This window comes from Lagenorhynchus albirostris, chromosome 8, assembly GCF_949774975.1.
Source record: "Lagenorhynchus albirostris chromosome 8, mLagAlb1.1, whole genome shotgun sequence".
Taxonomy (NCBI): domain Eukaryota; kingdom Metazoa; phylum Chordata; class Mammalia; order Artiodactyla; family Delphinidae; genus Lagenorhynchus; species Lagenorhynchus albirostris.
The window spans coordinates 95,997,998-96,025,716 of NC_083102.1; the positions used below are offsets into that span (position 1 = coordinate 95,997,998).

At 39.4% G+C, this 27,719-nt stretch overlaps 1 protein-coding gene across 7 annotated transcripts in view; it reads right to left on the reverse strand.

Moving 5' to 3' along the window:
• Nucleotides 1–27,719, reverse strand: part of LOC132524858 (cytochrome c oxidase assembly factor 1 homolog) — a 100,960-nt gene that overhangs the window by 29,587 nt on the left and 43,654 nt on the right. For 6 of the 7 annotated variants that reach the window (XR_009542068.1, XR_009542069.1, XM_060157361.1 and 3 more), the window contains exon 2: nt 26,354–26,406. Coding sequence is in view for 3 of the 7 variants with exons in the window: in XM_060157361.1 (XP_060013344.1) it covers nt 26,354–26,406 (53 nt within the window). In the remaining 4 variants the exon portion in view is untranslated. Of the gene's footprint in view, nt 1–23,830; nt 23,886–26,353; nt 26,407–27,719 lie in introns of those variants that run through there. The other variant, XM_060157362.1, reaches the window with a different exon arrangement.

Genomic DNA, 27,719 nt, shown 5'->3' on the forward strand with positions numbered 1-27,719 from the left:
ACCATGGAACAGAAGAACCATCCAGCTGCTGCAACCATACATCATGAGACTTAACAAAATGGTTCTAAGTTTAAAGCCACTAAGTTTTGAGATGGTGTGTTACGCAGCAATAGAAAACCAAAACATCTTTTAAAAGCTTTTCTAGGGACTCACCTGGTGGCCCAGTGGTTAAGAATCCGCCTGCCAATGCAGGGAACAGGGTTTCAAGCCCCGGTCTAGGAAGACCCCACATGCTGCGGAGCAACTAAGCCCGTGTGCCACAACTACTGAGCCTGCGCTCTAAAGCCTGCACGCCACAACTACTGAAGCCCATGCACCTAGAGCCCGTGCTCCGCAACAAGAGAAGCCACTGCAACGAGAAGCCTGCGCACCGCAACAAAGGGTAGCCCCCGCTCACTGCAACTAGAGATGGTCCGCATGCAGCAACAAATACCCAATGCAGCCAAAAATAAATAAATAAATAAATAAAAAGCTTTTCTAAAAGGATTTTTTAAAAAAACAACTCCTTCAAACATATGTCACTTTTAAGAGCAGAAGTTTAAAAAGCAATGAAAGTCTTAATAATGGAAGACTTGGCATATTCATACAAGAACAAAGCAGAGTGGAAACATTCAAAGAGTAGAATTCAAGGCAAAAAGCATTAATTGGGATAAAAATAGACAAAAATATAATAGTTATAAAAATTAATGGCAAACAACATAGCACTAAAATATACAGCTAAAAACAACTAAAGAAAACATATTTTAAAAATTGGAAACAACCACAGTAGGAGACCAACATATCATTTTCCATCTTTTACAAATCCAGTCAACAAAAAGCAATCAACAACAGGGAATCTGCATAATTTTTTTAACCTTGCAAGATTCAACCTGTGTGTGTGTGTGTGTGTGTGTGTGTGTGTGTGTGCATGTATACATATTTGAACACAGTGAGATTTTCCAGTGTCTAACAGGCAGCATTCATCCCATAAGGCTTTGTAAGGCTTTGTTTCTCCTGTTCTCACCACCCAATCCTGTGACTACTTCCTGGAGAATAAATCTGTACAACTCTTGAGAGGGTAAAGCAAGTGTAGATCAGTAATTATGTATCTTAAACCAATTAATCTGAACCACTGTGGAAATTCATCTCTTACTACTACAAGTGGCTATTATCCTTAATTTTGAGGATTAAAATGGTAATTTTTTTTTTTTTTTTTTTTTTTGGCGGTACACGGGCCTCTCACTGCTGTGGCCTCTCCCGTCGCAGAGCACAGGCTCCAGACGCGCAGGCTCAGCGGCCATGGCTCATGGGCCCAGCCGCTCCGCGGCATGTGGGATCTTCCCAGACCGGGGCACGAACCCGTGTCCCCTGAATCGGCAGGCGGACTCTCAACCACTGCACCACCAGGGAAGCCCTAAAATGGTAACATTTTGACAGAGTTTTAAATAAGATGGGAGAACTTAAATCAGCTTAATGCCATTTTCAGTAAGACTAAAACAAACTAGAAACGATAACAGTTGTTATCCATTCAATCAACAAATATCTGTCAACTGCATCCAAAATACCAGGCACCATGTTGTGCACTGGAAATACAGAAGAGAACAAGACAGTTAGTTGTTCATGGATTTTACACTGTAGTGGGAGGAGACAAACAATAAGACTGTTTTGGTTAGTGATAAATACTTTGGAAAAAATAGAGTGTTCAGAGACTGAGAAGACAAGCCACAGACTAGGAGAAAATATTTGCAAAAGACGTATCTGATAAAGGACTTTTATCCAAAATATACAAAGAACTCATAAAACTCAATAAGAACACAATAAGAAAATGAATCACCTAATTAAAAATGGGCAAAAAGTGTGAACAAACAGTTCAGCAAAGACATAAAGATGACATAAGCATATGACAAGATACTCAATGTCAAATGTTATTCGGAAATTACAAATTAAAACAACAATGAGATACCATTAGGCACCTATCAGAACTGCTAAAATCCAAAACACTGACAACACTAAATGCTGGATGTGGAGCAACCACTGCTGGTGGGAGTGTACATCCACTCTGGAGGACGATTTTGCAGTTGCTTACAAAACTAACCTATTCACCTACTTACATACATACATACATACATGTGGCATGCTAGAAAGTGAAAGGGGGAAAGAGCAGTTTTAGCTGCGGAGTGAGGGAAGGCCTCTCTGCCAAGATCCGAGTTGAGACTGAAGGAGTAATCTGAAAACCCAGGGAAGGGCAAGTAAACCAGGCTAAGGCCTGAAAGCAGCCAGCGGCTTGGTCTGTTCAAGCAGCAGAAAGCAGGCTAATGTGGTAAATGAGGGCAGGCAGGGTCTTCACCACACAGATCTTTACAGGGTATGGTGCTGAGTTTGAATTTAATTCCAGGTATAAGGAGAAACTGCTGAAGATTTCAATCAGGGGATGACATGCTCTGGCTTGGTTTTTTGTTTGGGTTTTTTTTTTTTTTTTTGGTTTCTCTAGAAAGGGCAAGAAGGAAGCAGGAAGTCCAGTTAAAAGTCTTCTGTGGTAGTCCACACCAAAGGTGATGGCAGCTGGACTAGCTGGTAGCAGTGGAGATGCAAAGAAGTGAACAGATGTCCGATATGAAGCACAATAACAAGGCTGCAGGACACGGCACGTAGCAGAGTGATTTCACAGAATTTATCATTATCCTTAAACCTCCTCACAAATATTTTGAGCATTCTAAACTACAATGCAGTTAGAATTCAGAAATGATACAAGAGTCTTGTAGAATAAGCTTTAAATAGTAAACTAGGATTTCTAAATTTCACGATGTCTCATCTGTTTGAACAAAATACGTTTCAAGGCCATTCTCTTAAAGATGTGAAAACACAGCAACAATATATTCAGTATGTTCTGGCATCCAAAACTTCATATAATAGACTCTGATTCGTAACTATTTTTCAAGTGAGTATGAGTAAGGCAAACCCTATTAAACATTTACTTCAGCATTTCTACTGAAAGTCTCCATTTTAGAAAAAGAATTTAGAAAAGTAAAACAATTCGGTATCAGTGACTAGATTTAGAATCTGGGAGGCTTGTGGTTGACTCTACCATCCCTGAAACCCTCCCTTTATTTGACTCAACCCTCTACCTATTTTCCTTTTACCTCTCCGGCCAGTCCTCTTAAGTTCCTTACTGCAATCTGTAGTCCTCTACCTGTCCTATATTCTCCCTTATTCTATGTTACGGGCTGAACTGCCTCTCCCTCCACTCACCACAAAATTCATATGTTGAAGCCCTAATACCCAGTATCTCAGAATGCAACTGTATTTGAAAATAAGGTCTTTAAAGAGGTAATTAAGTTACAGTGAGGTCTTTAGGGTAGGCCCTAATCCAATTATGACTGGTGTCCTTATAAGAGGAAATTTGCACAGAGACATGTGGGCAAACAGAGAAAGGACCACGTGACGACAAAGGGAGAAGATGGCCATCTTCAAGCAAAGGAGAGAGGTTTCAGAAGAAACCAAAATTGATGACACCTCTAGAATTGTGAGGAAATAAATTTCTGTTGTTTAAGCCACCCGGTCTGTTGTATTTTGTCATGACAGCCATAGCAAACTAATACACATTATGTCCCCACTTCCACCCCCAACTTCCGTCCCCATCCCAATCTTCACCTAAGATCTTATTCAATGACTTGAATTTGGGTCTACTAAGATGATCCCCAAGTCTCTGTATCTAGGCCAGGCATCCCTTCTGTGCTTAAACTAAACCTCTAATAAACACTTACACAGATCCCCAAGTGAGCTCCTTCCCCTACCTTCCCTCCGCCGTGCCAGCCCTCCCCTTCCTGCTTTCCCTACTGCGGTGGATAGAACCAATCCAGGTGCCTAAGTAAGGTACCTGGGAGTCATCATCATAAAAACAAAAATAGCTACCACATAATTACTAAACATGTGAGAGCTTTACATGCATCTCCACAAAGAAACGAGAACTCTCATATACTGCTGCTGGAGTATAAGTTAGTAAAAGCACCATGAACTACTGTTTGACAATATCTATTAAAGTGTACACGTACATACCCAATAACCCAGAAATCCCACTCCAAGATATATAGAAAAACATACATACGTACATACAACAAAAAGCACACAAAAGATGTTCCTAGCCATGTTATTTATAATAGGCCCCAAATAAGAATATCCTCAATGATGGAATGGAGAACAAAACAACTGTTGTATGTTCACACAATGACACACAGTACGTCAATGAAAATGAACAAGTGAGAATAAACCTTAGAAACACCATATTGGGCAAGAGAAGTCTGGATCCCAAACATTGCACACTGAATAATTTTCTGTGCATAAAATATTTTTCCTCCCCAAAGGTGGGGGGGGCAGGTAAAAAACACACAACACAGGATGTCATCACCAATAAGGCAGAGTAAAGAGACCCCAGCCTCCATCTCCCAACAAATAACGATCAGACAACTATCCGTGAATGAAAATCGCTCCTGGAGAGCTCAGGAATCCACTTAAGGAGCATCCGCAACATAGTGGATGAAAAAGCCTGAGGATAACTGCACAAAAAAGGTAAGAAGAAAGTTTGACTTTGCCTTCACCAGCCCATCCCCCAGGCCAGCACTGCTCAGTGCCAAGAAGGAACTCTCCCATGCGAGACAGTTCTCCTTGCCAGGAAAAGGAAAGCTCCCAGTGGCCTGCTCTGCAGAGGATCCCAGCAGCTTTCACCAGCAACAGGCCTGGTGGACACTGCAGGGCTGGCAGCCTTCATCACTGAGGACCTCACTGCACACCCCAGCAGACTGCTCCACAGAGGACCCCAGTAGGTTTCACAGCTGAAGAAACCAAAAGGCAGCACAGCCTGCTGTAGATCCCCTGCAGATTTCACCTCTGAGATTTTCACCCACAGGTTTTCACTTTGACAACAGGGCTGGAGTCCCTCCCCATTCCTTCCCCACGACTTCCCACTTGAGCCCGGGATCCTCACCTGCAGCCAACTCAGGCTGCTGCAGCCGCGTGCAAACAAGACACCAGCCTAGACCCCTGCAGCTGACCCCCACGGATGTGCCTGCCCCTATGGCCCTTGCAGCCACACATGTGCACACCAACAGCTAAGGCCCACATAAGACTCGGACTCTTGTCACTGGTCTGCACAGCTGCACATGCTGGCAGCCAGCCCCTGAAGGCCACTGGCGCCAACTCCCATCACAGGCCTCCAACGCCATGCACATGCCTGCAGCAAGCCCCTGAAGCCACACGAGTGTATGGTGACAGCCCAGGTCCCCAGAGCTGCTCAGGCACCCAGAGCAAGCCCCAACTCCTCTCACTGGCCTGCACCTCACGTGTGCCCAAGACAGTCCCAGCAGCCACACCTCTATGCTCACCAGCCTTGATTCCAGATACTGGCTCCAAAACCATGCATGCCCCATAGCTCCTACAGACTCACAAGTCAACTCTAACAGCCAGGTCTCCTAGAGTCGGCCCCTGACCCTGCTACTGAACCTCTGACCTTGCCACTGCACATGTATCTGCAGCCAATCCTGCCCACACAGGCACCTGCAGCAGCCCTCGCAGCCAGGCATGTGGCACCAACTCTGGCCACCACCACCACTGCCTGTCCTGGTACATAGCCGCTGGACCTACAGACACTGCTGAGGACCTCAAGAGCCCTTGCAGACACTATAGACCGCCTCTGGCTCTCACCAAGGATCACACAGTTGTCGGTGTAGTGGATTCCTGCTGCTTGAACTGACAAGATACCATGCACCCATAGGGCCTATAGGTGCCACACACCCGTACACTTGGCACCCTGCACCACTAGACCCAGGTTTACAGCGCAGTCCAGTGGGCCGCCACCTGCAGGTGAAGGTCTTTCCTTAGTGAAGTCAGTCCATAAAGTCTAGAAGTGACTGCTTCCTCAAATACACAGATGCCTACAGCAACCAGAAAGAAACAAGGAAAACTGACACCACAAAAAAAATCAGTAAATTTCCAGTAACTGACCTCTCCCCAAAACGGAGACAGACAAACTGCCTGACAAAGAATTCAAAAATCTGTTATAAAGATGGTCAGAGAGCTACAAGAGAACACAGATAAACAATTTAATGAAATCAGGAAAACACTACAAGAACAAAATGAGAAGTATAACAAAAAGACAGAAAACATAAGAAAGTACCAAACAAATTTTGGAGCTGAAGAATACAATCACTGAACTGAAGAATTCAATAGAGAGGTTCAACAGCAGACTAGATCAAACAGAAAAAACAATCAATGAACTCAAAGACAGGTCATTTGAAATTATCCAATCAGAGAAACAAAAAGAAAAAAGAATGAAAAGGAATGAAGAAAGCCTACAGAACTTATGGGACACCATTAGAAGAAATAAACAATGCATTATGGGAGTCCCAGAAGAAGAAACAGAGAAAAGGCAGAAAGCTTGTTTAAAGAAATAGTGGTGGAGAACTGCCCAAAATGGGGAGAGATTTGGACATCTAAGTTCTTGAAGCTCACAGATCTCTGAACAATTCAATCCAAAGATAACTTCTCCAGGATACATTATAACTTTCAAACTTAAGAGACAGAGAACCTCAAGAGCAGCAAGAGAAAAGAAGCTTGTAACTTAGAAGGGAACCCTCCTCACACTATCAGTGGGCTTCTAGCAGAAACCTTACAGGCTGGGAGAGAGTAGGATGATATATTCAAAGTGCTGAAAGAAAACAATGCCAACCAAGAATCCATTATCTAGCAAAGTGCTCCTTAAGAAATGAAGGAGAGAGAAAAAGATTCCCAGACAAAAAAAAAAAAAAAGGAGGAAATTCATTATCACTAGACCTGCCTTACCAAAATGTTAAAAGAAGATCTTCGGGGCTTCCCTGTTGGTGCAGTGGTTGAGAGTCCACCTGCCAATGCAGGGGACACGGGTTCGTGCCCCGGTCTGGGAGGATCCCACATGCCGCGGAGCAGCTGGGCCCGTGAGCCATGGCCGCTGAGCCTGCGCGTCTGCAGCCTGTGCTCTGCAACGGGAGAGGCCACAGCAGTGAGAGGCCCGCATACCGCAAAAAAAAAAAAAAAAAAAAAGATCTTCAAGCTAAAAAGTAAGTACACTAGGGGTTTCCCTGGTGGCGCAGTGGTTGAGAGTCCACCTGCCAATGCAGGGGACACGGGTTCGTGCCCCGGTCCGGGAAGATCCCACATGCCGCGGAGTGGCTGGGTCCGTGAGCCATAGCTGCTGAGCCTGCGCGTCCGGAGCCTGTGCTCCGCAACGGCAGAGGCCACGAAAGTGAGAGGTCCGCGTACCGCAAAAAAAAAAAAAAAAGTAAGTACACTAAATAATAACATGAAAACATATGAAAATATGAAAGTTAAGTAGTCAAATTCAGAAAACTCCAACATAGTGGTACGTTAATCACTTAACTCTAGTATAAAGGTTAAAGGGAAGAAGTACTGTAGCTACAACAATTTGTTAATGGATATACAATATGATAAGATATAAATTGTGACCAAAAAAAAAACCCCATAAAATGTAGGGGGAGTAAAAGGGTAGTTTTTTGGTATGTGATTGAAATTAAATTGCAGTAACTTTAAAGTAGACTGTTATATCTATAAGATGTATTATGAAAGTCTTGTGGAAATCATAAAGCAAAAACCTACATACATACACAAAAGATTGTTTTCTCTTCTTAAAAAAGGGAGCCAAAGCGTACCACCATGGAAAATAATCAATTGACAAAGGAAGAGAGCAAGAGAGGAAGATAATAATAAACACCTATATTTAAAATAAAGATCTCAAATAAACAACCTAATTTTATATTTCAGGGAATTACAAAAAGAAGAACAAACTAAGTTCAATGTTAGCAGAAGGGAGAAAAGAGAAAAGATCAGAAAAGAAATTGATGAAACTGAGACCAGGAAAAAAATAGAAAGGCTCAACAAAATTATGAGGTGGTTTCTTGAAAAGATAAACAAAACTGACAAACCTTTAGCTAGACTAAAAAAAAAAGAAAGAGAGCAAGAAGACTCTAAATAAAATTAGAAATGAAAGAGGAAACATTACACTGATACTACAGAAATACAGAGGATCATAAAGATTACTATGAACAATTATATGCCAAAAGATTAGATAACCTAGAAGAAACAGAAGTTCCCAGAAACACACATCTACCAAGAATGAATCAGGAAGAAAGAAAAAACCTGAACAAACCCATGAGTAAAGAGATTACCCATAAGTAATCAGAAACCTTCCAACACAGAAAACCCCAGGACCAGACCACTTCACTGGCAAATTCTATCAAGTATCTAAAGAAAAACTAATGCCACTCTTTCTCAAATTCCTCCGAAAAGTTTAAGAGGATGGAGAATATCGAAATTCATTCCACCAGGCCAGCATCACCCTGATTCCAAAGTCTGACAGTGACACTACAAAAAAAGAAAACTAAAGACCAATATCCCTGATGAATAGAGATGTAAAAATTCTTAACAAAATATTAGCAAACTGAATTTAAGAACACATTTTAAAAGGATTATATACCATGACTAACTGGGATTTATTCCTGGGATGCAAGGATGGTTCACCATTCACAAATCAATAAATGTAATACATCACATTAATAGATAATCATAGGATCATCTCGACAGATGCAGAAAAAGCATTTGACAAAACATGACACCCTTTCATGATAAACACCCTCAGCAGATTGGGTGTAGAAGGAACATAACTTCAACATAATAAAGGCCATACATAACAGACCCACAGCTAACATCATACTCAACAGAGAAAACCTGAAAGCGTTTCCTCTAAAATCAGGAATAAGACAAGGATGCCAGCTATTACCAGTCCTATTCCACATGGTACTGAGAGACCTAGCCAGAGCAATTAGGCAAGAAAAAGAAATACAAGGCATCCAAATCAGAATTGAAGAAGTAAAACTGTCATTATTTGCAGATGATATAATTTTTTTATGTAGAAAATCCCAAAGACTCAAGTCTAAAACTGCTGGAACTAATCAACAAATTCAGTAAAACTGAAGGGTATAAAAATCAACACATAGAAGCAACTGTAGTTATGAAAAATCAAACATCTGAAAAGAAATAAAGAAAATTATTCTATTCACAATACCATCACAAATAATAAAGTACCTAGGGATAAGTTTAACCAAGGAAACAAAACTACAACACCTTGTTGAAATAAATCAAAGAAGAAACAAATAAATGGAAAAGGATCCCATATTTATAAATAGGAAGACTTAATATTGTGAAATATCCATACTACCCAGAGCCATCTATACATTCAACACAGCCCTATCAAAATCCCAATGACATTCTTCACAGAAATAGAACAAACAATCCTAAAATTTGTAGGGAAGCACAAAAGACCTCAAATAGCCAAAGTAATCCTGAGAAAGAAGAAAAAAAACAGAGGTATCACACTTCCTGATTTCAAACTGTACTGCTAATCAATAGTAATTAAAACAGTATCGTTTGGCATAAAAATAGACACATAGGCCAGTGGAACAGGATAGAGCCCAGAATTAAGCCCCCACAAATACAGCCAACTGATATTCAATAAGGGAGCCAATACACCCAATGGGGAAAGCATAGTCTCCTCAACAAATGGTGTTGGGAAACTGGATAAACACATGCAGAACAAAAAATGGAAAGTGGACCCCTATCTTACACCATTCACAAAAAACTAACTCAAAATGGATCAAAGACCTTAACATAAGACATGATACCACAAAACTCCTAGAAGAAAACAGAGGGAAGAAGCTCCTCAAGATGAGTCTTGCTGATGATTTTTTAGATGTGATACCAAAAGCACAAACAACAAAACCAAAAGTCAGCAAGTGGGACTACATCACACTTAAAAGCTTCTGCACAGCAAAAGAAACAATCAACAAAATGAAAAAGCAACCTACAGAATGGGAGAAACCTTTTGCAAGCCATATTTCAGATAAGGGGTTAATAGCAAAAATATATAAAGAACTCATACAATTCAATTTTTTAAATCCAATTAAAAAATGGGCGGGGGGGGGGGCTTCCCTGGTGACGCAGTGGTTGAGAGTCCGCCTGCCGATGCAGGGGACACAGGTTCATGCCCCGGTCCGGGAAGATCCCACATGCTGCGGAGCAGCTAGGCCCGTGAGCCATGGCCGCTGAGCCTGCGCGTCCAGAGCCTGTGCTCCGCAACAGGAGAGGCCACAACAGTGAGAGGCCCGCGTACCGCAAAAAAAAAAAAAAAAAAAAAAAAAATGGGCAGGGGAACCAAACATTTTTCCAAAGAAGACATGCAAATGGCCAACAGGTACATAAAAAGATGCTCAACATTACTAATAATCGGAGAAATGCAAATCAAAACCACAATGAGATATCATCTCACACCTGTTAAAACTGCTATCATCAAGAAGACAAGAGATAACAAGTGTTGGTGAGGATGTGAAGAAAAGAGAACCCTTGTACACTGTTGGTGAGAATGTAAATTGGTTTAGCCGCTGCAGAAAACAATATGGAATTTCCTCAAAAAATTAAAAATAGAATTACCATAAGATCCAGCAACTCCACTTCTGGGCATATACCCAAAGAAATGAAAACAGGTTACTGATGAGATATATGCACTCCCATGTTTATTGAAGTATTATTCAATATAGCCAAGATAGGAAAACAACCTAAATGCTTGTCAACAGATGAATGGATAAAGAAGATACGGTATGTATGTACGTATGTATATATACCATAAACACACAATGGAATATTATTCAGCCACGAGAAAGGACACCCTGCCATTTGTGACAATATAGACAGACCTTGAGGACATTATGCTAAGTGAGATAAACCAGACAGAAAAAGACAAATTAGACAAATACTGTATGACATCACTTATATGTGGAATCTAAAAAAGCCAAACTCTAAGCAACAGAGAGTAAACTGGTGGTTACCAGGGGATTGGGGGTTACAGAATAGGACAGACTACCTTGCTTAAGGGCACAAACTTGCAACAGTAGCAAATAAGCCCTAGATATCTAATGCACAGTATAGTAAATATAGACAATATTGATCAAACTTGTTAAGAGAGTAGCTCTTAATTATCCAACAACTTAAAGAAATGATAATTATGTGATGTGACAAAGGTGTTAAACATTGCTACAATGGCACTCATATTATTAATATATAAATGTATCAAATCAGTATGTTGTACACCTTAAGTTTACAGAATGCTGTATGTCAAATACACTTCAAAAAAAAAACAAGACAGATAATGACAAATGCTGGTAAGGGTGTAGAGAAATTGAAACTCTCATACACTGCTAGTGGAAATATAAAAAGGTGAAGCTGCTGTGGAAAATAGTTTGGTAGTTTCTCCAAATGTTAAACATAGAGTTACCATATGACCCAGCAACTACACTCCTAGGTGTGTACCCAAAGGAACTGAAAACAGACATTCAAACAAAACTTACACAAGTTTAAACGCGGAGAAAATAACTCTTAAACCCTAACCACCCAAGAAAAGTATCCAGAACATATAAGTAAATCCTACAAACCAATGAAAAAAGAACAAACAACCCAAAAGAAAAAATGAGCAAGAAATATAAACAGACATTTCACAGAAGACTTATGGCAGTAAACATGAAAAAGTATTTAGTCTCATTAGTTTTCAGGGAAATGTAAACTAAGACCATAGACTAGCACTGCATATCCATCAGAATGGCAAAAATTAAGAAGCAGGAAAATGGAAAGTGTTAGCAAGGATGGAGATCATTGGCAACACTCATATACTGCTGATGGAATGTAAACTGGTACAACCACTTTGAATCACAATTTTGGATATCATGTAAAATTCAGCATTCACGTATCCTAAAACCCAATAATAGCAGCACTGCTCAAAATAGCAAAAATCTGGAAACAATTCGGATGCTCACAGAAAGGCAAATAAATAAACATATGATGATGTATTAGCAGAAAGGAATATTAGACAATAATAAAAATGAATGACCTACCATTAAAGGCGACAACATGTAGAAACAAACAAAAAAAAAAACAAGAACACATGATAACTTTTTTGTAAAAATTCAAAAATTAGCAAAACTATACTATATATTGCTTAGGGATACATAAATTTGTGGTTTTTAAAACGTTTTAAAAAGGCAAAGAAATGATAAACAAAATTGAACATAGCAGTATTTCTGATGGGGAGGTTAGAGGGTAGAATGGTAGTGGAGTTTTGTAAAACGTTGACCTCTACCCTATTAGGGTCTCCAGCTGGGCCTGAGAATTAAACTGACTTCAGACAGATTAAAAGGAGAAAAGCATACACATTTTATTTTTTCATGTACATGTAAGCGTCCACAAGAAAATGAAGACCCAAAGAACTGGCAAAACCTAAGTGCTTATATATTAGGTGAACAAGGAGAGGCAACTGTGGAAAAGACCAGAGACAGACAGGAGTTATTTTTACAAGGTTTGTTTGCACAGAATACTTAGTCTCAACTCCCGGCTCTAGTGATAAGAGTGCTTCCTCCTGGTATGGTAGGCAGAGCACCTTACACTTGCCAGTTTTATCTCCTGCTTTCAGGAAGAATGGGGCGGGGGCAGGGCAGGGGTGGGGTAGTCAGAGCACCCTTCTTGCACCTTTTTTCAATTGCCTTTAGCCCACAATAATCCTTATGCCAAAGTGGCGTATTTTGCCATTCTTCAATAGTGTTGGTTCTCATGTGTTCTTACACTGGGTGATCAGTTCACAAAAACCCGTAACTTACATATGTGACACATAGATTCTTTTGCATGTATTGAATAGTACATATTTTTTAAATATAGAAAACATTTTTAAAATATAAAATAATTATATATTAGCTCTGTGCCAAAAATACAGTAAATAAGAACTATTAACTTTTTATTGTGAGGGGAAAATACATAAAAGTATAACAGAATTCCATCATGTATATGCTGCATGGTCTCAATAAAACAGGACTTATTTTTTATGGATAAAAAATAACAAGGAAATAAACCAAAATGTTCACAATGACTCCTTCTGAAAGATGAGAGGCAGAGTAAATTACTTTTTTCTGGATCTTCGTGCTTAACTGTACTTATAAATCTGCATTAAGCATGTTTAAATTACTAAGAGTGACAGCAGAACCAAACAGAACAGTCAATGAATACAATGTGTGACACGTATTATGCACTTAACAAATAATCTGTTGGATAATAAAGAAAAGTAAATATCTAATCTCTTCAGTCTTATCAAATTACTAAATGGTTTTGCTTCGCCATTTTATCCTAGCAATGTGACTCTAAGATCAATACAGGACATATTTTAAAGGTCCCACACGGGTTCTTGTGCTACTCTACACAGCTTATCCAATTCTCACTCAGTTGGCATCTCACGAAGACACTGCAGAAACACAGGAGTGGGGCTAAATACACACTCCATTCTTCGTTTAATCTCTCTGGACCTTTGTTACCCCAGCTGTAAAGCCCAAACAGTACTGTTATGAAGAATAATGACGATTATACCATAAAAGCAATGTGTTAATAGCTTTGAGTTGCCCTTATCCTCCTATACTTTGAGTATCTTGGGGGTATAATCAGATCTTCGTGACTGACTGACCGTCAGAGTTTCTGAAATAAAAAAGAGGATCAATAATGGCTTCTTAAATAGAATTTTTAAATGTCTTCATCTTCCCCCACCCAAACAGTTCTGCCACTGCTGTTTTATAGATTAGAAATTTTCAATGACTAAGATGGTCTCTGATAAAAATCAAAACTATTCTTAAAATTCAGCTCAGGGACTTCCCTGGTGGCGCAGTGGTTGAGAGTCCGCCTGCCGATGCAGGGGACATGGGTCCGTGCCCTGGTTCGGGAAGATCCCACAAGCCGCGGGGGGGCTGGGCCCGTGAGCCATGGCCACTGAGCCTGCGCGTCCAGAGCCTGTGCTCCGCAACGGGAGAGGCCACAGCAGTGAGAGGCCCGAGTACCGCCAAAAAAAAAAAAAAAATTCAGCTCAGAGTGAACTTTTCTTCTCTTTTATGTATTGTACCTTCCTAAGAAGACTCTGTTTACCTGCAAGGAGAAATTGTATGTTACTTGTGTTGGATTCAATATAATACAATGTGTGGCAAGTGGGAAGCATTTAATATACATCAAAGACTATTTCTTTCTTGTTCCAAAAGTTAAAGGCCTTTATAAATCTCAATAGCTTTAAGGAAGTGTTGGAGTAATCACCCTAAACATGTAAAACTGCTGACGATCAAATTGCTGTGGGCAATTTGATAATAAGCCACTCCTTGTGTTATGAAAGAATGAACCTAGCAACATGCTTTGTCCATGATTTCAGCCTGATGTAATCCTAAAATTGGAGAGTATGATTTGTGACAAGTGGACCTGAGTCAACGACAAGATTCCTTAATGAATAGGCTTTATTGAGCTAGTCACTGAGGGAATAAATATGCCCAACTCAGTATCAGGGCTTATCTTCAGGACTTGTAAGGGCAGACTTCCCGTGACCACTCTCATTCCAGCCCAGACTGTGCTCTCTGCATAGCTGAACCATGGCACAAGTGTTAGGTATGTCAAAACTGTTGATAAACTGATAAAATGTCTTGGTTGAAGGTAATTTTAAAAGTTAAAGGTCATTAGCCAAGTTTATTTTTCAACCAATACTACACTCTGCATTTTTCATAGATACCCTCTATACAAGAATAGCCCTTCATGTTTTATTTCGTCCCCAACACACATAATACATGACATCCACAAGCACAAATACCCTGCCAGGCTACAGAATAAGTAAGTACATTCACTATATTGTAACACCATCTCTTTCTCCCCTGCTCAAGGAGGCAAGTAGAAAACTACTGTAAGATTAAGTGTAAATCCATCCTAATTCGTATTGTAAAAGTGCTATTGGTACATAGTTCAAGAAGATTTACATGAAAAATCTTATCAAAGAATCCTATAATGAATTTAAACAAAGCCAAATGTTAATAAACATCCAACTAAAATCATTAATGCACTGCTTTGCTGATTCCTTTAATATTAAGAGCCCCTCAACAGATCTCTGAAAATTACTACCTATGAATACTGACTGCTTCTAGCTCTCCCTTTTGGAAATCCTGTACTTGCCTATTCATGAACAAAGAAGAAATTTCTAAAAGAAATAAAATGAAATATTAGCAGTGTATCATCTGAAGAGGTATGATTAACATTTACTACGTTACTAAAAATTTTTAAATAGGGAGGTTGCCCCTCCATCCACCCAATTAAACATGATTAAATAGGTGACATATTAAAATATAGGCTCTAATCCTTACTCGTGATTGGGGGGAACACGTATAACCACTAAAAGGAGATGGGAATGCTTTCATGATTCCCATAGTCTTGGCAGAAAATTACATCTTTGTTTCTCTCACTAGTAATTCAATTCTAAGTAAGTTTTATAACCTAAGAAGATAAGATTTAGACTAATGAATTATTTGGTTATTAAAAAATACATATGCTGATAAGCTGTACCTTTTTCCCATGAAAAGTGCAAAACTGCAACCAAACAGTATTTAAAAGCTAAGGATGGGGGCTATATCCCTCCACATGTTTTATAGGGTTTAGGGTATCACTTGTATTCTCATTCAAATTGATTTAAAACATTAATGAATTTTCCTATTTCCAATACAATGGTGAAATATGTTTTATACATCCTGTTGGAAACAATAATCTGTAAAAGTACTTTAAAAACATCTTTCAAAGGCACTGAAAAACATCTTTCGAAAGTACTGAAAAATAAGAAGACAGTAAGAATTTATCAAGTCAAAACTAAGAGGGGATTTCAACAAATGGTGCTGGGAAAACTAAACATTTACACGCAAAGAAAAAAAAATGAAGGTGGACATTTACCTTACACCATATACAAGAACTAACTCACAATGGATCAAAGACCTACATGCAAGAACTAACACTATAAAACTCTTCAAAAGCATAGGGAGAAAGCTCCATGACACTGAATTTGGCAATGATTTCTTGGATATGCCACTAAAAACACAGGCAACAAAAGAAAAAAAAAGATAAATTGGACTACATCAAAATTTTAAACTTTTGTGCATAAAAGGACACTATCAACAGAATAAAAAGGTAACCTACGGGGGCTTCCCTAGTGGCGCAGTGGCTGAGAGTCCGCCTGCCAATGCAGGGGACACGGGTTCGTGCCCCGGTCTGGGAGGATCCCACGTGTCGCGGAGCAGCTGGGCCCGTGAGCCATGGCCACTGAGCCTGCGCGTCCGGAGCCTGTGCTCCGCAGCGGGAGAGGCCACGACAGTGAGAGGCCTGTGTACCGCAAAAAAAAAAAAAAAAACAGGCATTGGAGAAAATATTTACAAATCATATATCTGATAAGGAATTCATATCTGGAAACAAATAACTCCTAATACTAAACAAAAACTGGGCAAATTCAAAAATGGGCTAAGGACTTGAATAGACATTTCTCCAGAGAAGATATAGGACCAGTCAATAAGCACATGAAAGGATGCTCAACATCACTAATCACCGGGGAAATGCAAATCAAAATCACAATGAGATACCACTTCACACCCATTAAAATGGTTATTAAAAAAAAAAAAGATGTGGAGAAACTGGAACCCTTGTGATTGCTGGTGGAAATGTAAAATGAGGCAGCTGCTGTGGAAAACAGTATTATTGATTCCTCAAAAAATTAAAAATAGAACTACTATATGATCCAGCAATTGCACTCCTGGGTATATACCCAAAAGAAATGAAAGCAAGGACTCAGATATTTGTACACCCATGTTCAGAGCAGCATAATAAACAACAGCCAAAAGTGGAAACAAAGTTTCCAATCAATGGATGAACTGCTAATCAAAATGTGGTGTGTGTGTGTACACACACACACACACACACACACACACACACACACACACAGAGGAATATTATTCAGCCTTAAAAAGGAGTGAAATTCTGATACATGTTATAACATGAACCTTGAAGACATTATGCTAAGTGAAATAAGCCAGACACAAAAAGACAATTATTACATGATTCTACTAATATGAGGTACCTACAATAGTCAAATTCACACAATGCAGAACAGCAGTTACCAAGGGCTGGGGTGAATGGGGTAAGGAGGATATTGTTTAATGGGTACGGTTTCAGTTTGGGATGATGAAAAAGTTCTGGAGATGGATAGTGGTGCTGTTTGCACAACAATGTGAATATACTTAATGCCACTGAACTACACACTTAAAAATAGTTAAAATGGTAAATTTTATGTTACGTATATTTTACCACAATTTTTTAAAAAGTGAAATGGGAATGAAAAGTCAGCATGGAAAACAAATTCTGAAGCCACATTTCCTCTAAAGGGTCCTTGCTGATCTTGGAAAATTAGAACCTTTGTTTTGATTGATTCTCAGGGGGACAGATACAGAAATAAAACTGAGGGCCATCTCACCTAAGACCCTCCCCACAATAAGCTGGAATCCCAAAGGGCTACATCCTTAAATAAGAATCTGAAATCTGAAGCAGATTATAACCTAGGATCAAACTAGGATCAAACTGCTTTTCTCAAACTTTAAACTTGGTTTATAACCCATCCCGGATTAGAATACTCCCAAAGTGTCTGTCAGAAGCAAATGCAAATTTTCTAAGTACCTACGCTGTGGGCCTAAAAATAGTCTTAAATAATTTTTCAAATGTAGTATCGAGGGCCCAGTCGAGGATAATGGAATACACAGGAAACTAAACAGGAATAAGAATAAGCAGAAACAACAGACAGGAAAAAGTGGTCAGGAGATAACTTGAGAAATTGGAAATATCAGATGCAGACAAAAAAATAATTGTGTTTTCTGTGATAAGATAAACAAAAGACAAGTTGGAGTTTTTAGCAGAGAAGTGAAAACTATACACAGTGACACAGTTTGAAAATAGAAAAAAAAATAGAAAGTCAAGAATTAAAAATAAAATAACCCCAATTAAGAACTGAATAGAGAGGTTTAAAAGCAGATTAGACGCAACTTAAAAGATATTTAGTAAATGGGAAGACAGGAGAAAAGCCTAGAGGTATGCTAGAGCTGGCCTGAACCAGCCTGTGAAAGCCAGTTATGTGCAGCTCCTTCTAACTCTGCCTCAGTGAAGTCATGCTGGTTGCCTGAAACTGCCCTTGTGAATATTTACACTATGGAAATCAACAACTGCTACAAATCAGGGCTTTTTTTCCCCCTGGAGAACCAGTTTAACAGCACATCACTGGAAGCAACCATACAGAATTCAGGACAGAGAGAGACAAAAAGATGATGAATGCATGACAGAGGGTAAGAAATGTGAATACATGAGAAAGTCCAATATATATTTAATTGGAGTTTCAAAAGAAACTGAAGAAATTGAAGAACAAGAGAATGGCAGGTGAGAAAATGGCTAAGATTTTTCCAGAACTAATGAAATCACCAAATCATAGCTTTAAGAAGCCCAATGAATCCATTACAGGATAAATAAAAAGAAATCTGCAGTGAAGTAAGACTGACCACTGGACCATTAGAGTAACCTATTTATTTTTTAATCTATGAATTCTTTTCTTTAAAAATTGTAAGTGTTACCAGAATTCAGACAGGTGGGGATTTATTTTCATTACTTTTACCCAGAACACAATGAAGCCTACACTTTGGACCTGCAGATTCAGAACCTTGTTACCTCAAGAAAGTTTTCTTCAACTTTTATTTTTCTCTTTTGTTACATTTATTCTGATCTCTCCCTTAGAAATACCTTATTCTCCTCTCTCTGTCCTCAATATCTGTCGTCTTTATCCTTGTCACTTCACTTCCCTGTCATCATTTTCTCCTTATTCTGGACAATCTCAAATACTCAATATAGGATTCCATTTTCCACAGGATTAGCTCTGCTCTTTACAATTGCCATTGCAGATTTTTATCCCGCTATTGCATTTTCAGGTTTTTTGTTTATTTTTAGCTCCTCTTAAAATCATTTCAGCTCCTCTTAAAATCTCATTCTGATTTTTTCTTATGACTTTTTGTTTTGATTTCATAGAGGTCATATTTTTTGCTCTCTTGCTAAGAATAAAATCTTACATTTCCACAAATATCTTCTGTATACCATAATAAATCATACAGAATGATTCTTAAGCCTTCCCTCATCATCTTTGGGTAATGGTTCCCTTCTTTTATGCTACAGATTTCTTTCATAATTTCCGTAAAGATTATTATCTTTGAAAAAAGAAAATGTACAATTTTTAAATGGCAGAGTATACAGATCACCCTTGATTCCCGTCACTATCCATTGGATGGTGAAATTTTGCTCACATCTTGAACTTGGTCAGGTTTTGTGTGTACAGGCTGATGCACACAGGCCATGGCTCCATTTATAATACTCGGCAGACAGTACAACTATGCTGGACTGATCTAGGATCTTCTATGATTCTCTCGTATTATGAGGAGAATTTTGTTACTATAACATCAGGAACATGCTGCAGTTTGTCTTTTAACAGAAAAAATAAATGCTAATCTGAAACCCTAAGAGCACAACTCTTGCAGGTTTCCTCTTAACACCACTTCTACAGCTGCATCGCATCCCTGGAAAGCAATATCCTAAGTTTCCTTTCATTTTCTTCCATACTACATATTGGAAATCTTAGTCTATGAATGGATACACAAAGAATGGTGCTGAAGGTAGTTTGGAGGAGTTGAGAGTGGGGGGAGATAGAGGAATCTCTAGTCAAGTTAACTGGCTTGTAATATGTCATGAAATACAGAACATGAAGGAAACAGGCTTCCAACAGTCATTCATGGTAACCTTCATCTTGGAAGTATGAGTGAACAATGGGAATAGATCAAAGCCTCTTTCTAACTTCTCCTCCTCATCTCATTTTATTCTCCTGTGTTAGAAGTCAAAGCATAAATATACCACTAAGGCTTTCTCAGTCTACTCCAACCTCAATGTAGTAAGTAGTTAGTGGAAATGCCTCTAAAACTAAGAAATAGTTGATTGCTACTTAACTCTTTGGTGCTGTTATGGGACTATGTGCGTAGCTTAACGGGAGCTAGAAGAAAGCACATCACACATAGCTACCCTAAGGTCAACATTTTTAAAGAAGTACATTTTCTAAAACAAAAAGACTGATATTTTAATCTCTGTGTTTGAACATACAATCGACCAAAATACGGTGACAGGTATTAACTAATACAGAAAGAGTGAAATAACTAGAATTCTTTCACAACAGGAAGATGAAGATCAAGACTTATCATGACGTATACATTTTTAAAGACCTATGACAATGATTTTATACGTGGTGATGTAGACACTGATTTCTTCTCCATATCACTTAAAAGTCTGAAAATAGTCATTTTAGGATGATTTTTTAAAGTTCTACTCTAATCTCTCTACCCAGTAAACACACAGAATTTGTTATTCCAGAAGGTGCTCAAAGGCAATGATATAAATAGCACTTAATCTAATTCACAGATGATAGCTCTAAATAGGTAAGTAAGGAAAGCTAGGCTTATTCTGAGGACATGTCCTGACCATCCCTGCTGATATTCTTGAGAACAATTACCAGAACCTCATCCCCTCAAATGTGGAAAAAAAATTCAAATTCGGGAAAAGCTTCATTCTTTTTCCTTTTTACATATCACAATGAACATTTCATTAATAAAGTCAAGCTGAGCTCACTATTTCTTATTTGACAATGCCCCCCCCAAACACTTAGTGTCTAATGGATTTCCCTTAATTAATAGCTAACATTTAATGAACCCTTACTGTGTGCCAGGTACTTTACTAAATGCTTTACATAATTAACTCATTTCTCTGAAGGAATGCTATTATTACCATCAGCAGTTTAAAGATAGGAAACAAAAGGGACACAAAAGTCAAATAATTTGCCCAGTTTTTCATTCCAGTTACTACTGCTACATCACAAATTACACCAAATGTAGTGGCTTGAAAAACGATTTTATCATACATGAAATCTGGAGGTCAAGAATTCGGACAGGGCACAAAGGTAGAGGCTACAACTAAGAAGACTCAACAACTAGGGATGTCTCAATGGCTGGGGGTGGGAGTCATCTGGGGAAATTTTCACTTGCGTGTATGACTGTTGATGCTACTGTCATCTAGAATCTCAGCTGGAGTTGTCAACTAGAGCACCTACATATGGCCTCTCTTGTGTCCTGGGCTTTCTTCACAGCATGGAAGCTTCAGCATAGCAGGACATCTTGCATGGCAGCACAGAGATCCAAGTGCGAGCGCCCCTGAAAGCAAGGTGGCGGCTAAATTGCCTTTTCCAACCTAGCCTCAGACGTCGTTCAGCACTTATGCCACGTTCCATTAGTCACAGGCAAATCACAAGCCTGCGCAGATTCAAGAGGAGAGGATAGAGACCCCTCCTCTCAACAGAGGAGTGTCAAGGTCACGGCCTACAAAGAGCAGGGGGCTGGAAGTTCAGCCATCTTTGGGAAATACAACATACCACCATTGTATTGCAGAGATTCACAGAGCATGTTTTTTTTTTTTTTTTTTTTTTTTGCAGTACGCGGGCCTCTCAGTGTTGTGGCCTCTCCCGCCGCGGGGCACAGGCTCCGGACGCACAGGCTCAGCGGCCATGGCCCAGGGGCCCAGCCGCTCCGCGGCACACGGGATCCTCCCGGACCGCGGCACAAACCCGCATCCCCTGCACGGGCAGGCGAACTCTCAACCACTGCGCCACCAGGGAAGCCCCCACAGTGCATGTTCTTAACTACCATACCCAACTGCGAGCTCAAGAAGTGGCACTCTATATAGTGCTTAACAACCAAGCTCTTGACCTAGTCCAAAAGTTTTGTAATCTGGAACGGGCAAAGGGACCAAGGGGAGGGTGAGTTCTGAAGAGGCTTCTTTAGGCTATATTCCCTTCACGCTCATCCCCCCCTCTGGAAGCCATCAGTGAAAACAGAGGATTCTCTACACCAACAAGAAAACAGAAGAGTCTCTTATAATCTCTCCACCATGATAGTTCCCAGGGGTGGCCAATTCCATCATAAAAATCAATTTAAGTGTTTCTGAAAGATGGCAAGCGATGTCCCATGGATATCCTCCTCTCATGGTGGTCTGTGCACCATCATCTGGTCATCTAATGTCAAATATTACAGACTTAACCCAAATCAGACCTTGATTTCTGAGGTCGCATTTAATACTGCCACAAGATCCACATTATTTACAAATAAATCAACAAATAGTTCAAATTCAGATGGGAATCTATAAGTCTAAGAGCAAGTTTCCAGAACCTTTTTTAGGGAGGAGTTGGAGGAGCCATTCAAAACAAGTAATTTTTTATATCACTTTATTTCATATACATGTGATATAATTAAAGCTTACCACTGATTCCACTGCCAACTTCAAGGGTTTTGGATAAACGAAAGCACAATTGAGAGACTGGAGAATCAGGCTATTTAGAGACTCTCCAACGTTAAATCTTTTAGGATCAGATCCCTGGCACAAAGCCAGGCAAACAAAAGGTACAAACTGACTCACTGGACTAAAAACCCACCCTTCATTAGCCGCAGAGGAAGAATGATGTTTTAAAGTGGTACAGTTATTATTTGGGCTGTGAACAAATACCTCCCCATTAACAGTCCCTCAGAATACTAGTCTGAAAAACCTTGGTGTTACCAAGGAATTTCATTAAATCTGGTGGGGGGTTTTTTGTTAAAAATAATAAAATCATTGTCTTCAATAAAGTGTTGGTTGATACAAGGGAAAAACCAAGAATGCCTTCCCTCTCTTTTGGTTCACACCCTAGGTGAAGGCATGAAAACACAGTCAGCTACAATGCACTCGTGGTTTATTTACAGAGAAACATTCTGGCAAAATTAGCATAACTGGTTAAGTGTTACTTATTTGGAAATCCTGGTGTAGCAGTAATTAAAAAAAAAAAACGAAACTGCTTTACCAGTTTAACTTTAAAGAAGTCAAATTTTCATTTTGAATAAAATTTCAATTGACGCAGACAACTTGAGCTGGACTATTAAAACAACCAAACAGCAGAGGAGACATTTAATGAATAAACTCCCCTGTTAACACTTTGTCTACATGGATTTTTCTAGAGGTACTGTGTTCTGGCTACATAAGGCTGGCTTTGTTTCTTTCAATAAATTAGAGAAGGGCAAAAGGTGGGGAGGGGAATGTGACAATCACACTTAATCCACACCAGGCCGCCATATGTCACTTTTGTCCTTTGCTGGTTCGTTGATTATTCATGAATTCACTACCTGAAAAATGCTATATTTATCTTTACAGCCACAAAGCTGTCAATTCAGTTCCAAGTATGCCTGCCTTTGTTTTCAGTGAAATGTACACTTTGGGAGAAGGCGGCCTTTTGTATGACACTGCCCTATGCTATAAAACAGGTATAAAAAAAAAACCTGATATAATATAGGTGAGTTTCAATGTTGACACTGACCTGAACATTGTTATTATTTTGTAATGACTGTTAGATCAAAAGAAAATGAAGCAGTCTCGGCTTTTAGAGCCTTTGGCCTCTCAAGATTTCCAGAGAGGCCCTAAATCCTACTCCCTACTGTATTTTGTTATCAATGGTCTTACTGTTTCCATTTCTTTTCTTCTTTTATACATGCTTGTTTCTGGTAAGTATCCTCTGCTATTATGTTACCTGCTCAAAGCTACCTGAGTTCCAACCACTGCTTCCCTGGGATGCATTACATCAGTTCTAGCTCAGAATCTGCCTGACAGTTTCCTTTTCCCACATACAGTCATTGCCTTGAAGGATTCCACAGGTCATTTAAATTCCAACTTGTTTGCCAGCACATAGAGGAGACATACTTTTAGAAAGGCAAAGAGACACTCAGCTTTCAACACTACCTACCAGACAAGAAGACAGGGAAGATAAGCTTGCCTAAAGACATTTTAAATGCTTCCCTGATGGCTTCAAGCTTAAAACTACTACCACAAATCCATCATCTTTGTCCTGAGGGAGAAAGTCAGAGGGAGAAAATAGATTAAAACTATACTTGCATCCTAAAACTTCTGTGAACAGCTTGAAGGATAAAAAAGCAAAGTGAAATCTACACTCCCAAATTACTGTCATTTTAAAGTTTCGTGATAAAAGCCAAAAATGTAAATTGAATTTAATTTTCCCTAGGTGTGCTCAACAACAATTTTGACATGAAATGTCAAACATGTGATAAAGGTTCTTTAACAGTTAGTGACTGAGGGTAAAGACCTAATCCAAAGAGAAAAATAGCACTTCATAAATAGTTCCAACAGATCGTGCATTCTTCCATGTTTTATTTCAATTAATCTTTTGAGGATACCTAAAAGTCTCTTTCTAATTCAAGAATGTGATTAAGACCTGCACCTCCATTAACAGGAAAATGAGGCAGAAGGAGCCTTAATACTTCAGAACTCCAATATGATGTAAGACTAAGTCATCAAATTCCTAACATGATTAACTTATGAGATCAATGTTCATGTCTAAAAAAGCAAAAGAAAAAAAAGATTCAACCACAGCTTGACTGTTTTCATGTTTTAAAAAATAATTTAATCACAGAGATTTATTCATGTTAGTGACTAATTGTTTTATAGGACTGTCTACCTTCAGAAGCCCCTAACCTGTTTGTTCTTTACCAAATGCATCACTCCTTGTTCAGTCATCCAGGATCGAAACCTGGGCCTCTTCTGTCACCCTGCTTTCATTAGTCAGGATTAAGTTCAACCACATACAACGTGAGCAAAAACAAACAATCAGACAAAGCCATCAGCTTACACAAGACAAAAAGTAATTGTATTCTGACAAAAAAAGACGCCCAGATGTAGTCAGGCCAGTGTATTCTAGTTCACAGTGCCAGGCCCTTTCCCTCTTGATGACGTGCCGTTCTCAGTATGTGCCCTCCCCTTCAAGGTGCAAGATGGCTGCTTGAGTGCCTGCTATCGCATGCCCGTAACAGCCAGTAGGAAAGAGGGGAAGGAGGGCTCAATCCTTTCAATAACACTTTCTAGAAGTTCCACACAGCACTTCCATTTTCATCTCACTAGGCTGAATTTAGTGATAGTCACATCTAGCTACAAAAAGACTTGAAAATGCAATCTTTTCATTGGGCAACAATATATCCAACTGAAAATTAGGGTTCTGTTATACAAAGAAAGAAGGAAATGTTTGCCAGAATGAGCACGGTCACAGTCTCCAGGATTCTTCTCTCTTACTCCCCACATCCAGTCCTCTCAGCTCACCACCATTATTTAGCTAAGTCAACCCTATCAGCATGGTTGTAATTCACCTTATCATCATCTCTGCCTGAACTATAACATCCTAACTGATCTCCCTGAGCCAGGTGGAAATCAGCTATTCCACTTGGTCACAGAAACTAAAGAAAAGCGTGGGAAGAGACATGTGAGTGGGAGGCACCATCACTTCTCCTTCAGGCTCATACAAGCCACCCTGGCAAAGGAGGAACTCTGCTCTTCCATGCAAACGTATTAAGGTCCCTAGGGAAAGACAGAGAGACTGACTGCAATCTGGTGTCTGTGTGATTGTGGAGAATCTTGCTGGGGTTCAGTGGTTAGAGATGAGGGTCTTCACAGAGCAGGAACTCATCTGTACCTCAAAAAACACTTCTCCGTGGGCAGAATCAAAAAATTATCAACAGAATTCTATACTCAACACAAATATTTTCCACAAATGAAGGCAAAATAAATACTTTTGCAGACAAATAAAAGCTGACAGAATTCACTGAAAGCAGACTTGCACTATGAGAAATTTTTTTAATTGAAATATATTTGACATAAAACATTGTGTAAATTTAAGGTGTACAACATGTTGATTTAATATTCATATATGGAATACGACTGCCTTTGTAGCAATAATCAGTACCTCCATCACATTACATAATTATCATTTCTTTTTAGTGGTTGGAATAATTAAGTTGTCTCTTAGCAAGTTTGATGATTATAATACAATATTATCTATATTCTCTGTACTGCACATTAATTCTATAGGACTTATTTACTACTTGGTGCAAGTTTGTCCCCTTAAACAACATCTGTCCTATCACCCCTACCTTCCATCCTCTGGTAACCACCATTTCACTGTTTTTATGAGTTTGGCTTTTCTAGATTCTTCGTATAAGTGATATCATACAGTATTTGTCTTTCTCTGACTTATCTCACTAGAAATATTAAAGTTCTTCCGGCAGAAGGAAAATATCAAATGGAAATTTGGAACTACAAAAATAGAGGCCTACAACGTAAAATACATGGCTAATTGTTAAGGACATTTTTGTCTCATTTTTAATCTTTTTAAAGGTTAATTGAAGTGACATCAGCAAGATGGCAGAATAGGAGTTTTCTACGGTCTTTTCCCCAAAGACCAATGATTAAGACGATCACCTACCGAGAAGAGTGCTTTTGTGCAACTGCAGAGTCCAGCAGAGAAGTTCCAGCACGCTACGGGAGCAAAAACAGCAGAGATTAGATGCAGTGAAGAAGGTAAAAGGAACATATTACCCCCTCCCCAAGGTGGTGCGGCTCAGTGCCTCTCGCCAACAATTTCTCCCACCAGGGAAAGTGAGAGCATGTGAGTGCGTGCCCAGCTCCCCCAGCTGTACAAGGTGCTGCCAAAGGGGCCCACTTCTTTCCTGCCCCATCCAGGGCACTGAGGTGAGCTGAACAACGACGGTCAGGGAGGGGCTGAGAGAACAGCTGCCAGAGCCGGGAATGGGTCAAAGGGACATGGATCCTATTAACCATTTCGAGGACAGCATCAGGAAGCCCACCCCTGAGTTGCTGGGGATACCTCCCCTGCACTTCCCCATCTGTGCACCTCACTCACACATACTCCCACCCAGTGGCAGGCTCCCCATGCGTACCCCCCCTGCCCCACACTTCCAGTGAAGGGATGTGTTCAAAGCTCGGTATGCAAATAAAACTGTGTTTAAAGAGATGTAAATACAATGGAATGTTATTGAGCCATAAAAAAACAAGGAAATCCTAGCATTTGCAACAACGTGGACAAACCTGGAGGACATTATGCTAAGTGAGATAAGCCAGACAGAGAAACAAATATACTGCCTGATCCCACCAATATGGAGAATCTTAAAAGGAAGTTGAACGCACAGAAACCGAGTAGAAGGGTGGTTGCCAGGGGCTGGGGTGGGATGGGGAAATGGGGAGAGGTTGGTCAAAGGGTACAAATGTTTAGCTGTTAGATTAATAAATCCTGAGGATCTATGTACAGCATGACTACAGCAAACACAGCACAATGTACAGTATGATGACTATATTCTGGTATTATATAACTGAAATTTGCTAAAAGAGTCGATCTTAAGGGTTGTCACACACACACACACACAAAAAGTGAGGTAATGGTTGTGTCAACTTGATTGTGGAAATACTTTCACAATCTATACAAATATCAAATCATCACGTTGTACACTTTAAATATGACAGTTTTGTCAATTATAAGGCTGGAAAAAATTGGCTGTTTAAAGCAAACTTGATAATAATAAAGTATGTGGGTTTATAACATGCAGAAATAAAATATATGATAAAAATAGCACAAGATGAGAGTGCAGAATGGAAGTATATTGTTGTAAGATTCTTGTGTGAAATGGTATATATATTACTTAAAGGTAAATTAATAAAGTTAGATATATAAACCCTAGAGTAACTACTAAAAATAATAAAACAAAAGGTATAGCTATCAGCCAATAATGGAGATAAAATGGAATCACAAAAAAATACTCTATTGATCCAAAAGA